The sequence below is a fragment of the Nelumbo nucifera genome, chromosome 1 (assembly GCF_055504915.1).
Source record: "Nelumbo nucifera cultivar China Antique chromosome 1, China Antique-T2T, whole genome shotgun sequence".
Taxonomy (NCBI): Eukaryota; Viridiplantae; Streptophyta; class Magnoliopsida; order Proteales; family Nelumbonaceae; genus Nelumbo; species Nelumbo nucifera.
In genome coordinates this window covers 124,266,290-124,282,412 of record NC_142649.1, presented here as the reverse complement: position 1 = coordinate 124,282,412, position 16,123 = coordinate 124,266,290, and the positions used below count along the sequence as shown (strand labels likewise).

At 40.9% G+C, this 16,123-nt stretch overlaps 1 protein-coding gene across 2 annotated transcripts in view; it reads right to left on the bottom strand.

The window, feature by feature from the left end:
• The window catches only part of LOC104609721 (NADH dehydrogenase [ubiquinone] iron-sulfur protein 4, mitochondrial-like), a 41,902-nt gene extending 26,838 nt beyond the window's left edge, over positions 1-15,064 (bottom strand). The window contains exons 1-3 of one of the 2 annotated variants that reach the window (XM_010276097.3): positions 14,736-15,064; positions 10,089-10,177; positions 9,606-9,735 (exon numbers count right to left, since the gene is read on the bottom strand). In XM_010276097.3, coding sequence (XP_010274399.1) covers positions 9,606-9,735; positions 10,089-10,177; positions 14,736-14,897 — 381 coding nt within the window. In that variant the 5' untranslated portion in view covers positions 14,898-15,064. The remainder of the gene's footprint in view (positions 1-9,605; positions 9,736-10,088; positions 10,178-14,735) is intronic. The other variant, XM_010276096.3, reaches the window with a different exon arrangement.
• Positions 15,065-16,123: the final 1,059 nt, after the last annotated feature.

The following is a 16,123-nucleotide window of genomic DNA, read 5'->3' as shown; positions in this document are numbered from 1 at the left end:
ACAACGATATCATCCACATACACCACCAATATTATTTTGCCTGCCGAAGAGTCAAAACTGAAGACAAAGTGATCAACTTGGCACTGTTTCATACCAAACTTCTTGACCACCTCACTGAACCTACCAAACCATGCTCGAGGGGACTATTTAAGTCCATAAATAGCCTTCTTAAGTCTGCATATCTTACCATCCTCCCCCTGAGCAACAAACCGTGGTGGTTGCTCCATGTAGACCTCCTCGAGCAAATCACCATGCAAAAAGGCATTTTTGATATCTAGCTGAGGGAGAGGCCAATCATACATAGCTGCAAGGGAGATGACGACACGAACTGACCCTATCTTAGCAACAGGGGAGAATGTCTCTGTGTAGTCAATGCCATAGGTTTGGGAGTACCCTTTGGCAACTAGTCGCGCCTTCAGGCGCTCAACACGACCATCTGGCAAGTACTTAACACTATACACCCACTTACAACCGACAGCCTGCTTCCCACAAGGAAGAGCGGTGAGATCCCAAGTGTGATTATGATGCAGAGTAGAGAGCTCTTCTTCCATAGCACGGCACCACTCTGGAGAGGTAAGGGCTTCCTGGACATCCTTAGGAACAACCACGGAGGATAACAAAGAGATGAACTGGCGATGGTAGGCTGAGAGGTGGGTAAGTGAAACAAAATTGGAAATAGGGTGAAGGGTGCAAGTACGTTTACCTTTCCGGAGGCAATAGGAAGATCTAGGTCGGAGGCTGGTGTCGGAGCTGGAGCTGGATCTGTCGACGGTGATGAAGCTGGAGGAGCTGCAGCCGGTACACGCGGGCGATGTGTATACACGTGACGGATGGGTGGACGGTCAACAGACGGTGGCACCGGAGACAAGAACGTAGGCATGACTGGAACCAGAGGAGGTGGAACAGCCACAAGAAGAGGAAGAAGAGGTGGTGATGTGGAGGAAGCAGCAGCATCGGACCCCACGAACGGAGTAGACTCGAAGAATGTAACATCAGCACATACCAAGGAACGACGAGAATTGGGATGATAACACTTGTTTCTGAGTTTGGGAATAGCCAAGAAAGATACATTTCAGGGAACGTGAATCTAACTTGTCAGTCCCGGGACCCAGATTATGAACGAAGTAGACACACCCAAATACCCGAGGAGAAAGCGGAAACGGAGACATGTTGGGGAATAAGACACTAAAAGGAGAACGACCATCAAGGATAGATGTGGGCATCCGATTAATTAAAAAACAAGAGGTGAGCATTGCATCGCTCCAAACGGTTTTGCGAACATTCATGTAGTGCATGAGGGACCGTGCCGTTTCTACAAGATGGCGGTTCTTTCTCTCAACAACCCCATTTTGTTGCGGAGTGTAGGTACATGAAGTTTGGTGTATAATACCATGTTAGTCCAAGTATTCTTGAAAAGATGAAGACAAGTATTCACAACCATTATCAGAACGAAAAATTTTGATGTGAACGCCAAATTGATTGCGGATCTAAGCATAAAATTTCTAGAAGATGGCAAATAATTCACTTCTTTCTTTCATTAAATAGAGCCACGTCATTCTTGAACAGTCATCAACAAAAATAACAAAATATCTGTATCCATTATATGACATCACTTTATAAGGACCCCAAACATCTGAATGAATTAAAGAAAAAAGACTCGACACACGGTTATCGACCCTAGAACGAAAGGGAACACGATGGTGTTTCCCAAATTGACATGACTCACAATCTAAAACAGAAAGTTGACTCAATAAAGGGACTAAGGACTGCAACACTTTTAGCGAAGGATGACCAAATCTACAATGCCACTGGAGAGGAGAAATGAATGACTAAAAGGCCATTGACGTTCTTCCACCACCATCAAGATAATATAGTCCACCGGCTTCATGCCCTCCACCAATCTTCATCCCCGTCTTGAGATCCTGAAAAACACACATAGAAGGGTAAAATGTGATGGGACACTTATGGAACTTGGTCAGCTTACTAACAGACATAAGATTAAATGGAAGCTTAGGTACATATAAAACAGAGGATAGGGATACAGGGTCTAGGTCAACATTACCAACACCACAGATAGATGATGTGGAGCCATTAGCAAAGGTAACAGATTGTGATGTTGAGCAATGAGTGAGAGATGAAAACACACCTGGAGTTCCCGTCATGTGATCGGAGGCTCCAGAGTCCATAATCCAGGGGTTGGGTGTGGATGCCAAACAAGCCATACCTGAGTGTGCAAAAGTAGTTGTGTTCTGTTGCGACTTGGATTGAACAAACCTTTCATACTCATCCCGAGGAACACTCACCATCTCCTTGCCTGGACCATCTAAGGGAGTAGAAGGCATCGGGTCAACTGACCGGTTCTCCTGTCTAGAGCTGAAATTGGTGTCACTAGTCATGGCATGGTTGGCCCACGTCGAGGGAGGACCATGTAAGTCATAGCAGTAGTTAATAGTATGTCCATCCAAACCACAATGAGTACACTTCCGTGGACCCGAGCCACGTCCTCTACCACGAGCTCCCCCTGAATCTCTGCCTCCAGTACGACCACCACCACAGATATGTGTAGATCCACCACTACCACTCCTGCCAGGCTGGGCTCCTCAAGCCCCACTTCTGCCACCTCGACCTCTCGACACTGCAAATGCTGATTTATCTGAGATATTAGAATCCATGGATCCAATGGAAGCCCTCCAAAGACGAGCAAACACCTCGAAAGATGGAAGAGCAAATCCCCCTAGTATCTGGGCTCGTACTGGTTCATACTCAGACTTCAGCCCCATCAGAAACCGTGTCACATCAAGCTGCTCTCGTTGTTGTTGTTGAACTTTGACATCAAAAGTGAGAGGATGATAGACATTTAACTCATTACGGATATTCCTCACACTGGCATAGTACTCCTCAAGGCTCTAATTTCCCTGTTGCAGATTGAAGTATTCCTGATATAGTTGATATACCCTAGTGGTATTATCCTGACCTGAATACAGTTTCTTAGCATGATCCCACACCTCTTTGGCTGTGTCAAGAAACATGAATTTCACACTGATTCTGGGTTCCATACTGTTCCACAACCATGTAATGATCTGTGCATCTTCCTGTTCCCAGTCTTCATACTCCTGAGAATTAGCGGGGGGTTTCTCCTCTCTTATGTGCTTCACTTTCTTCTTCGCCTTCAAAAAACCCTCTACAGACTTGGCCCAAGGGACATAATTCTCTCCATTCAGTTTAATGGAGGTCATTTGGACATTCAGGTAGTCAGTAGATATTATGACACTAGGTTTACTATCACTGTTATCTGCCATTGCCGAACTCCATTATCACTGAATTCTGAGCACTACGCAATGCACACTACACATAGACACTTCACCGAAATCTGCACACTGATTTCAATAGTAATAAATGCTGAGAACTGCAACACCACAAACCCTACTCACCGAAATCTGCACACTGATTTCAGCAGTATTAAATGCTGAAAACTGCAACACCACAAACCCTACTCACCAAAGTCTACACACTGATTTCAGCAATATCAAATGCTGAAAACCACACTTGTAACACCACAAACCCTAATCCACAGCTACCGGAAGTTTCACCATTAAGTAGACATTATTGCCCTTCGAATCACACACAAACCAGAATAAACCCTAGCATACTGCAATCTGAAAACCCATCATACGAACTGTACTACACCTCTCATGTATTCCATAACAGAAAATATGCATAAAAAAAACTTTACCTCATCGCCTGAAGGCCAACCACACGAAGGACTGAGACACCACTGCACCACACGTACCAGCCATAACTAGGGCTTAGAAACCACAGCAACCAATCACCAACGACACAATCGGAGGCATAGGAACCTCCTAGGGAAGAGGGCGATCACTCCTTTTCAGCCCTTTTCCCAGTCTCCAACTCACAGCTGAGAAACCCAAGAGAAACCCTAATTCAAATGCGCAGAAGATAGAATTCTAGCAAGTCTGATTTGTTTAACCTTGCTCTGATACCATGTTGAAGTTTGACCTGCCCTAGAATTCTGTCTTGTTCATTGACTGTAAAGTAAAGTAAACAGCAAGAAGTAGGAGAGGAAAGAAGAAAGAAAAGAGAGAAGGGCTGGTTCGAATTAGAGAAAAAGTTCTCTCTAGATTCAGCCAGACCTGTTATTATATTATTAACTTATTGGAAAAGACTTAAGTGCCCTTCTTTAAGTAAGATGCACTCGAACTAACATAATAATACACATCAACATTCTCAACAAGTACAAAGACCGAAATACCCCTTCACTAACACCACTAACAATTCCCTTCCCAGCAATGGGATTATGGGAACCATCTGTTGTAGAGACTGTCTCTACCAGAGCATAACTGATAAGAACTGAAGAGGGTAGGGGCATTAGTCATGTGCTCAAATGCTCTTGAGTCTATAATCTAGGGAGGTCCCTCCTTACCTGAAGTGGATGCAAGGTTTGCAGTTGCATATGAACTGCCTGTATGTACCAAAGAGGTGGTGTAGTTAGTTCCTGTACTTTGTTGTCCATTTGTAAGATTGGAACTAGTTGTATCTTTCTTACTCATAAGCTGTCCAAATCTTTCAAATTCTGTTCTCACAACTACTACTGCAATGGATTCCCAATCAGCTTGGGAAAGAGGGGCCGAAGAGTCTCCTGTAGTGGCCACATTTGCATTTCCCTTCTTGTTCTTTATTCAAGCAGGCATAAGATGTGGATGAAGTTTCAACACGTATCTCGGGTATGCTTAAGCTTCTTACAGTAATCACACACCAAGTCCTTATCCTCCCTCCTAGTCTCACTACTCTCCTTGTCTCCATTCGGCTTAGGTTTGGTTGTATTAACCATAGCCGACTAGTCAACCCCAGGCTGTCTCAACACGACATTCCTCCTACTTTCCTCTCTAGAAACAAAGGCATAGGCTTGAAAGAATGTCATACTCTCCCTAGAGAGGATACGTTGTCTAGCAATGTCAAATTCAAGGTTCAGCCCTGCCAAGAACTCAAAAACCTTATTTTTCTCCACCAGTTTCTGATAGGTTGCTGCATCATTGACACTTTCCCATGTTACAGTCTCCAAGTGGTCTATCTCCTGCCAAAGGGTTTTTAGCATGGAGAAATACATAGCAAGAGATTTATTTCCCTGTTTTATACTAATCACCTGATTTCTTAGCTGATAAGCTCTAACTACATTCTGTTTTTGATAATAGGTTTCAGTCACTTCATCCCAAATCTCATTAGCAGTATTAGCCCACAAAAGAAAAATTCCAATGTGAGGTAGCATAGAATTACACAGCCATGACATCACCATGTAATTCTCTTGTACCCACCAAGAGGAATCTATATCAAGTTTCCTTTCCTCCCTAGTGATGTACTTTAACTTCCCATGGGAACCAATGGCCATCTTGGCTGATTATTCCCATTCTAAATAGTTTATTCCATCCAGTTTATTGTAGTAATAATTCCATATCCAAAAATATCATTACCACCTCCAATACCCAGTCCCATGGTACTGGTGGATTTCAGTTCGGTATTCCAACTCTCCATCTTACTTTAAACAGTTTAATAGACTGAAAAAGAGAGTTGAGAGCTTCCAAGAACAATTTAAAACCACACTTACAAAAACAAACCTTTCTGGGAAAAGAAAACCCTAACTGGAGAGAAATCTCTCTCCTCCCAGCATCTCCCAATAGAGAGAAGATAGAATCGGCCACTCCAAAAGGCCCTGAAAGGTCCAAAAAACTAACCGCCCTCTACAGAAAAATAAAAGAAGCCAAACGAGACCTATGCACCCAAGATCAGACCATGATCAAAGAGTCCAGATTTTCTAGGACTCTTCTCCATACTCCAGTTCCTCCTGATTTTGATGCCAAAACATAGATCACCTTCCCGATGACTCGATCTCACCAAAAAATCTAAGAACTGAGCAATCAATAGCAGATTGATCAACCTCTTCTTACTTCATGCAATCGGCCGATCTAGGGCTGCATGAGAATGCTTCAAGAACCCTAAAACCTGCTGGAATTAAAAAATATAAAAAATATAAAAGAAAAAGGTGTTTTCTTGAAGAGGGAAGAGAGAGAGAGAGAGAGAAAGAGAAGAAGAGAAGAAGAGAAGAAGAAATCTTGAGAAGTAGGAGAGTTATCTTCTGGCCGCCCCCTTCATTTGTTATTTATAATAAAAATATAAGAATACAAAGGCTACTATGCCCTTATAGGGTGGCAAAGCATAAAACAGTATGAATAGGACTCAAAAACATAATAAAATTTGGACTCACATAACTGTTGTGGTCCCCACTACCTATCTAATTCCTAACATAACACAACTATTCTAAAAAAATCACAAAAAACCGACCAAACTTCAACAAAAACAATGAACCTGAGAAGCCTCCCTATAACAATGAAAGTTTTGATGATTGCTCCAATTATTTAGGCTTATGAACTTTGGTTCCCTTTGAGGAGATTGAACCAGGTGCGAGGAAGGTTTCAGAAAAGAGATGCTGTGTGGGAAGTTCAGAGTCCAAGGTCATGGAGTGGACTCGACAGGGAGAAGTTCTCACAAAAAAAGATGATAATTCTGAGGAAGATGACTTCAAGATATTAGAAGAGCCGAAATCTGGAAAAGAAAAAAGGCGGAAGGGAGAACAGCTTGGGGGAGAATGTTCATGGAGGAGGGGGAGAGAGGAATGAAGATCAAACTGGGCCTGAGTTGGAAAATGATGGCCTACTACAGGTCTTTAGGGAAGAAGTCCAGACCATTGATGAAGAGGAAGGTTTCAGAAAATATCAAACCAGGTGCGAGGAAGGTTTCAGAAAAGAGATGCTGTGTGGGAAGTTCAGAGTCCAAGGTCATGGAGTGGACTCAACAGGGAGAAGTTCTCACAAAAAAAGATGATAATTCTGAGGAAGATGAATTCAAGATATTGGAAGAGCCGGAATCTGGAAAAGAAAAAAGGCGGAAGGGAGAACAGCTTGGGGGAGAATGTTCATGGAGGAGGGGGAGAAAGGAATGAAGATCAAACTGGGCCTGAGTTGGAAAATGATGGCCTACTACAGGTCTTTAGGGAAGAAGTCCAGACCATTGATGAAGAGGAAGGTTTCAGAAAAAATCAAACCAGGTGCGAGGAAGGTTTCAGAAAAGAGATGCTGTGTGGGAAGTTCAGAGTCCAAGGTCATGGAGTGGACTCGACAGGGAGAAGTTCTCACAAAAAAAGATGATAATTCTGAGGAAGATGACTTCAAGATATTGGAAGAGCCGGAATCTGGAAAAGAAAAAAGGCGGAAGGGAGAACAGCTTGGGGGAAAATGTTCATGGAGGAGGGGGAGAGAGGAATGAAGATCAAACTGGGCCTGAGTTGGAAAATGATGGCCTACTACAGGTCTTTAGGGAAGAAGTTCAGACCATTGATGAAGAGGATAGGAAAAAGAAAAAGTCTTTATCAAGAATCTATATAAGGAAACAAAAATATAGAACCACCTTTGCAAGAGGATGCAGAATCTGGAGAAGAGGATGGAGCAATGGATACAGAGGAGAAAGTAACCATAGATGAGACTCACAGAGAAATCTGCGGATATATGAAAAGGTTGCTGAAAACAGGGTGAAGGTCAGTAAATTGTTGGGTTTATTCTTCTTGGGGGGGGGAGAGGATTTCGCAAGAGAAGCTTTTAGGGAGGTGGAAGAGACTATATTCCAGACAAAAGAGAAGATTAAGGGGGCGGCTGATTCTGGTTCAGGGACAACTAAGGAAATTGGAAGTTTAATGATGGTTGGAGATGTAGAGGAGGGGAAGTGTAGAGAAGACCTGAGTGTCAATCAATTGTTTGAGAAGAATGTCATATTTCAGTTAGAAACAATGTTTTAAAATGTGGAGTTGTGACGTGAGGTGTTCCACTACCTAGAGGCGCAAGGAGGCACGAGGCATAGTTTAAAATGTAAGAGGCATAAGCGTCCCAAATACAAGGAGGCATAAGCCTACTTAAGAGGAGGGGGGAGGATGAAGAGGAAGGAGGGAGAAGAGGAAGGAGGATCTCATTTTTCTTTATTTTTAATAAAAATCTTTTATATTAAGAAGAATGAAGATGCATATCACTAGTTAAAAGGGGGAGGGGGGGTAGTCCCCATCCAACTTTCTTTCCCCTTATCTTTTCTTTCCTTTTTTTTCTTTTTTCTTTGTTTTTTTTCCTATCTTTTTACATGAGGCGCATGAGGTGTACACCTCTAGAACGCCTCATGAAAAAAACGTATGAAGTGTACACCTCTTGCACATAAGGGTGTCAACGGACCGGTTTTGGATTGGACCCCGTCCAGTCCAAAACCAATTTGGACAGACTGGACAGACCAACAAGACATTGGATTGGACCAATCTGGTCTAAAATATTTATTAGATTGGATTGGACCTGGTCTGTCCGTAATAAGTTTATATTGGACTGGGTTGGATTAAGCCAATATCTGATCCATTGATATAAAGATAAGAATATAGGTGTCAATGGACCAGGTTTGGGTTGAAACCAATCTAAATCAAAACGAAATTGAACAGATTGGATGGTCCAGACATTGAATTGGACCGGTCCAAAATGGTCCAAAATATTCATTGGACTGGATTGGACCTGGTCCATTTATAATGGACTCACATTGGACTGGATCGGATTGGACCAAACCGAGTTCAATTGACACCCCTACTTGCACATGAGGCGTACGCCTCAGAGGTGTCAACGCCTCTGGCATATGCCTCGAGGCATTTTGGGGGCGCCTCGCCTGGAGGTGCGCCTCCAGGTGTACGCCTCCCACACCTTTTAAAACACTGGTTAGAAAGAATTGATGTTCAAAGAGAGTTTTCTATGAGGGTGGAGAAATGCCCTAATGCAGTAAGAAGAATTAGAAAACAGAAAACCAATCAAAAGAAACAAATTTCACATATTTTTGCCATATTGAAGATGGGAGTATATGGGGTGGGATTAAAAAAGAAAGGGAGAAAAATAAAGAAAGTTACCCAGACGAGACAAGAGATTTCTATATTAGACAGAGGGCATAATGAGAAAATGGATAAAGTTTAAGTGGAACTTTTCAATTTTTCATCAGCTGGATTGTTTGGTTTCAGGATGTCTTTCACATGTATCTTCTGGCAGGATTTCTGTTTCTGGAATATTCAGTCTATTGTGTGCTTTAGTTGTTTTAGGGGTTGGTGGGAGGGACCTCGGAGGTTTTGTTGTTTGTATTTGGATATGGGTTTGTTTCTTAAGGAGCTTTAGTATGTCTGTAAGTTTTTTCTCTGTTTTTTGGGGTTTTGTTAGGGCCAATCTGTTGTTTTTGGGTCTGCTATTGTTGGGCGATTCCTTATCACCCTGCTGTAATTTCCTTTTCCTTTCTCTCTAATAAAGTTTACTTTTTATTTATCTTCAAAAAAAGTTTTGTATGACACACTGAATCAGGTCAGCTTTTTGCTTTTGTATTGTCTTTTATTCCTAAAATTCTGTATGCAGTAGACTTTCATGTTGAATATAATCGTATTATTCTGCTGCTTATCAAGAAAAAGCAGAAGGTCAAAGATATAAAGATTCTTGAACAGTTCATTTTCTTGTGAAATTCAAATAACCATGCAACCATACCACATGCTCCCAACCATGTCTTTCAGAAAATGCTTTTGCAGCCTTCTCACTATCAAAACTAAGCCCTGCATCTCCAACATTGGCATATGGATCCCCTGTGGATGTCCAGCCCATCAGTGGATTTTCCCACCTTCAAAATTATAAGTCAATTATTAAGAAATAGTATTTTTATCCGTCATTTAAAATAAATGGTTTACCAGATTATTAACAAACAAGGTCCCAAAGAGTATTGTAAATACTAAAATAACAAGCCAAAAACCAGGACTAAAATATACAAACTTGTCACAAGAAATCCTTATCCCATAAAAGATATTTGGACACCTAAACTAAAACATATATCTACTACAAGTGAGTTGTGTCTTGTGCAGGCATCCAACTCTTCATAAAAACTTGAAAGCAACACTAAAACATACTTTTTATAAAATTCTCAACCTCAATAACTAATTAAGGAAGAAACAAGAAAATGCAGATCATGGAGCATACTTTTGGGTTGACAAAAAATTGATTTTCCACCTTCCAACTTTTCCAGAACCTTGCTGGGTTGCAGTTCGAGCAGGTGAATATATTATAACCTGACATGTATGGAAGGAAATGAATTAAATTCAACAAACAAAAATGAAAGTGAAACAATCAAGTAACTGTGTAGGTCTTGGTGGTTACATAAGCATGCCTGGGGCTTAATAACTTAATCTATTAGTGAATGGGATATAGTATCTTAATTCTTAGGTTCAACCATGAATTCCAAATTAGAGGTAGCTGGACAAGAGTTGAACTAGTTATCTTTAATTTTGGGGTTTCTTTATGATGGGACATTTGTATTTATTTCTGAATTTTTTGCACGGTGTAGTTGAGTGTTTGTTTTTGTTAGGTTCTGTTTCTTGGCCAGTTATCCCTAATTACTACTTTTCAAGTTCTTATTATTATTTTTATTTTTTTTTTTTTGGGGGGGGGGGAGGGATTTTTTTTGGGGTGGAGGGGATCGTGTTGGAGGATGTGATGGTGTTAATGTGATGCAGTTACATTCTTTGTATGGGTCTGTGTGTAATTTTAGGAAAATTGTGTTTTAAAGCTTACTTAAGCTGTCATATTATTTTGTCTTTGTGTTTGAGGGAATGGCTGGGATCAGCTGTGCTCCGTGGACATGAATTCTTCAATTCCTAAATAGTAAATTGATCTCCCTATCCCATGAATATAGGCTTCTTTTCTGAACCATGTAAATCTTGTGTATGTTCTTTCATCTTTATTTTCTTCATTTTTCTAGATTATTTTCTTTTCCCATCAACTTGCACTCCAACTCTAGTAGTCCGATTTGATGAACTGGTTTGGTGATTTATGACCCATCTACCATCTGCTTTAGAGGTAACTTGTGTTTCTCAGGGTTTGTGATTCATGTCTTTTTTTTATAGATAATGATAGTGAAAATTTTATTAATTAAAGAACTAAGTATACATCATACAATTCCTCACTAAGAGGCGTGAGGTGCAGCCTCCAAACTACATCATAAAGCTTACAATTGATCCCAAAAGAGCTGATTCCTATGTACTCCTTGTTTAGCTTGGAGGTCTGCCAGCCCATTTGCCTATCTTCTTTCCCATTGAACTGTGACTGAAATATTTGAAGTCAGCCACTTAAATCTTCTCAAAGCCCCCTGTACGGCCAGGCTGCCATCTCTGGTTCTTTTAGCCATCCAATAACCAATTTGGAATCACCTTCAATCATTAAATGCTCCACTGCCAACTCTTTTGCATATTCTGCTCCTTGTAACACAGCTTGGAGTTCTGCATTTACTGAGTCTCCCCACCCTATAGGACCAGAAAATAGAGCTACAATCTGACCCTTATCATTTCTAAAGACTCCCCCTATCCCAGATGGCCCTGGGTTGCCCAAACTGCTGCCATCAAAATTTAGTTTAATGACGCCTACATCAAGAGACTTCCAATCCACCACCAGCTTGCTTCTGACTGCGGAACTTTTAGCTAGTTGTTACCAATTTCTCCTTATGTCATCAAAAGTGTAGGAAGAGAACAGATCCAAGGATTTTACCCAGCTTATGTCCCTACATAAGATACTTTCTAACACACATGTTTGATCCCTCTCCTTGTCATTAAAGATTCTAGCATTTTGTTCCTCCCACACCGTCCACACCAAAGCAGCTCTAACACACCTCCACAAAACTCTTCCTCTTATCTTTGGCCACCTGAAAGTTGTAGGATCAAAAAGATTGCAAATCAGCACTGGTTCTGTCCACCTGCACCCAAAAAGATCAAAAAGCTTTTCCCAAAGGCCTACAACAAAAGGGCAAGTGATTAGTATATGGTAGCAACTTTCCTCGTTTGCTTTGCATAGGGTGCACTAGTTAGGAGAGATACAAAGACTAGGTCTTCTTTTTTTTGCAAAACATCCAAAGTGTTGATTTTCCCAAGGGAGACTTCCCAACAAAGGGCTCCAACTTTAAGAGGGACAGGTTTGGACCAAACTTCCTATGAAAAGGTTGAGGCAATGGAGAGGAGCACAAGGAAGCAAAAAAGGAAGCACAAGAAAAGGATCATGAAGGTAAAGGTTTCCAAATACGGGAATCTATAGAAAGAGAGTTCAAACAAACGGGATCAATAGTTTTAAGGAGCAAAGCAACCTGTTCAAGCTCAGAATCTCTCAAATCTCTTCTAAAACCCAGATTCCAGTTTAAGCCAGAAGAAAAGGATGAGGATACAAACCTTTGAATTGGCTTGTTTTTAAAACATGAGATGGAAGACAAGGAGGGCACAGTCACCAATCCAAACATCCTCCCAAAACAAAACCCTATCTCCAGTACTAACATCATACCTGATCAGGTTCAGGAAAACGGGAAGAATACTATGAATAGCCTTCCATGGGGATTTCAGCGTAGCACGCCGAGATACACCAGCATCTCAACCATTGTCTGCAACACCATGCACACTCCTTACCACTTCATGCCAAAGTCTCTTCCTTTCTAGAGGCCACCTCCACAACCATTTACCTAGTAATGCTGTATTTCTCTTCCTTAGATTGCCTAATCCCAAACCCCCCTGCTCCTTCCTCCTGCACACTATTTTCCACCTAACCACATGATCCTTCCTCCCTTCCCCTAGATCCCACAAAAAATCCCTCATAACTTTCTCTACCTTCAAAATCACCTTTTGTGGCATTCTAAAGACGGAAAGAAGGTAAGATGGCAAGTTTGCAAGAGTAGCTCTAATTAAAGTGATCTGACCCCTGAGAGAAATGTAGTTTCTCTTCCAAACTACTAGCTTCTTTGTGCATTTTTCTACGATCGAATTCCAAAATCTTCCTTCTCTTGGATTATCTCCTAGAGGCATACCCAAGTACTTCAAGGACCAGTTACATGTAAGGCAACCTAAGGACTCTACTACCCCACTCAACTCCTCCATCTCCAAATTTACCCCCACTACACAACTCTTTTCAAAATTAACCTTCATCTTCAATACACATTCAAACAACTTTATTACTCCTTTCAAGTTTCTAGCCTTTGAGGGATCTCCAGACTCACAAAAAATGATTGTATCATCCGCAAATTGCAAGTGTGACACAACAATACCCTCTCTTCCTTCCCTCCATCCTCTAAACATATCCAACCCATCAGCTCTCGAAATGAGCCTACTAAACACATTGACTACCAAGGTGAAAAGGAAAGGAGAAAGAGGATCCCCTTGTCTCAACCCTCTAGAGACTAGAAAGAAGTCTCTAACTACTCTGTTAATTAAAACTGAAAAATTACAAGTTTTTAAACAAGCCTCAATCCAGCCACACCATTTCTCTCCAAACCCAAAGTTCCTCAGGGATTCCAACAGAAAAGACCAATCAACCATGTCATACGCTTTCTCCAAGTCCAATTTACATACAAAACCTTTCTTCCCCCTTCTCTTGAATTCCTCCACACATTCATTTGCTATCAAGATTTGATCTATGATTTGTCTTCCTTGAATAAAAACCCCTTGTGATTGTCTTATTAAACTTGGCAAGGCTGATCTTAACCTTAATGACAACACTTTGGCCAAAATTTTATAAATGCTAGTCACTAGATGATGGGTCAAGTCTTTCGATTGAACAGTCTCTCCCTTTTTAGGGATCAAAGCCAGGAAAGTGGAATTGGTCCTTGGACTTATAAGTGAGTCTCCGCAAACTCCTCAAATACTGCCAACAAATTTAACTTGATGATATTCCAACAATCCTGAAAGAAAGCCATAGTGAAACCGTCAAGTCCTGGAGCTTTAGATCTATCCATTGAAACACAACTATAGCTTTTTTTATAAGTCCAGGGATCAATTTTTCTCTTCTATCCTATCTTTGTAATTAATATATATATATATATACATATATATTGCCTTGTAATGAAAAATTCCTTTAATTTATAATTATTGAAATGCAATATCCCCCCCCCCACTGTAACTGAGAAAGAACTAGCTTTAGGCTTGTAAGAGGGGATTGATACTTTGGTAAATCAAGTTGTATTAATCACTCATACTTTCCAAGTTACTATCTTTGTTTCCCTGAACTTTATAAATCTCCAAATGAAAGTCTACCTCCATTGAATGGGCAGATACAAATGAAATAACCAATATAAATAGACCTCTTGGTTTCCTGTATACTTGGGAACGTTGAGTCACTTGCATTTGTACTTCCACGTGTCTAATATTACAAATGCTTACAGGTTTATGTTAGATTCCATTTCGGAGCTTTTCTAGTAAAGCAACTGAAATTGGGAAAGTCACACAAATAGTATAAATGTATTCTCACCATTATCTTGAATCCATTATCAAAGCTTTACTAGTAAAGTAATTGAACTTGCAAAAGGCCCCCTCCCCTCAAATCGTTACTAATATGGGAAGAAATCACAACTTGAATTATGTTGGAAAACTAGAATTATGGTGGAAAGTCTGAAATATTCCAGATATTTTTCACCCCTTTTATGGAAAAACGAATTCAACCTACTATGCCTAATTAATAGACCAATATAAACTCACTCAATGATTTAGAAGAACATATAGAGGCTTGATTAAATAGATTGAAAAAACAGATTATCGTGAACGAGTCACTCTAGTAAATCAAAACAATAAAATAAAAATAAAAACTAGACATTAGCAAACGTACCCTCCTTCGAAGGTGCTCTTCAGGGATTCCCGAAACGATACCGACCTCTCCCGGTTTGACTTCCACCAATGCCTCTGCGGAGAATGATCTCGACGAAGAGAGGAAAGCAGAACGACGAAGTACAGTGGCAGCAGACAAGCCTCGTTGCAGAGTATTGGCCATTTTCAACTATCACTTGCTTCCCGGACCGAATCGTTCTGTCGTGTACTAGCCTTTTGGGATCTCCAATCAGAATCAATCAGAATCCTAAGTACCTATTACCTCCGCCACAGTCACGAAGACCTGTTCATGGGCCGGGCTCGGGCTTGGCTTTTGCCAAAAATTCTAATGGGCCCGTTCCCAAGTCCTAGTCAGTGTAAAATAGAGCGAAACCCGGCCCGTGAATAGGTCACCCGTCACCGACATCACAGAGCGCATTTCACACCGACATCTCCCTTCCATAAATAAAGGCAAACGAGCACAGGAGACGTTTCCGATATGCGGCTCTGATGTTATAAGACTCCGGATTTCCTGTTCATAATAATTCTGCCCACGTCTATCCACAACACACTATCCCTGTGAATTGGGAACGTCTTTCCCTGCATAATATTATAAGAGGATGAGATGTTCTCCATGTATGGCTGCGATGTTATGTGGGTAAAGTTTGTGTGGGCAGGAGATCCGGACTCGTGTTATAAGGTTAGTGTGAGGACCAGATCCAGACTCTTATTCCTTTCTTGGGTTGAAACGAGACCAGATTTGCTCTTTAAATAGCCCTTTTCACAACACATTCAGCCATGCATTGGGAATATTTTTTGTACATATATTTCATCATTCATGGAGAGATATTCCATTATTCCCAATACATGACTTCCATATTTAGGTGAGGATGGTGTGAGGAGCGCTCCTTACAGCACCTTCAGTCCTGCATTGGAAGTATCTCTGGACATGTATTTTATCATTCATGGAGAGATGTTCCCAATGTGTAGTTGTGATGGTGTGAGAAGCATTTTTTGAGGAGCAAAACTGGATTATTTTTTGAGTCCGGATCTACTCCGATGTACATGCTCCTCTTTTATTGCTTTGTTTTTAACCTTCTCTCCATTTTCCTTTTTCCCTTCTCTTTATGCAAAATTATTCTCTTTTTAAATTTTAAATTGTAATTAGGGGTGTCAATGAACCGGTTTTGGGTTGGATGGATTGGGCGGACCAATAAGACAAATTGATTTTGGATGGACCAATAAGACATATTGGATTGGACCTGATCCGTCCATAATGAATTTATATTGGATTGAGCCAATATCTGGTCCATTGGTAGAAGATAAGAGAATAAGTATCAATGGACTAGGTTTGAATTGGAACCAATCTAAATTAACAGGAATTTAAACAGATTAGACACATTGAACTAG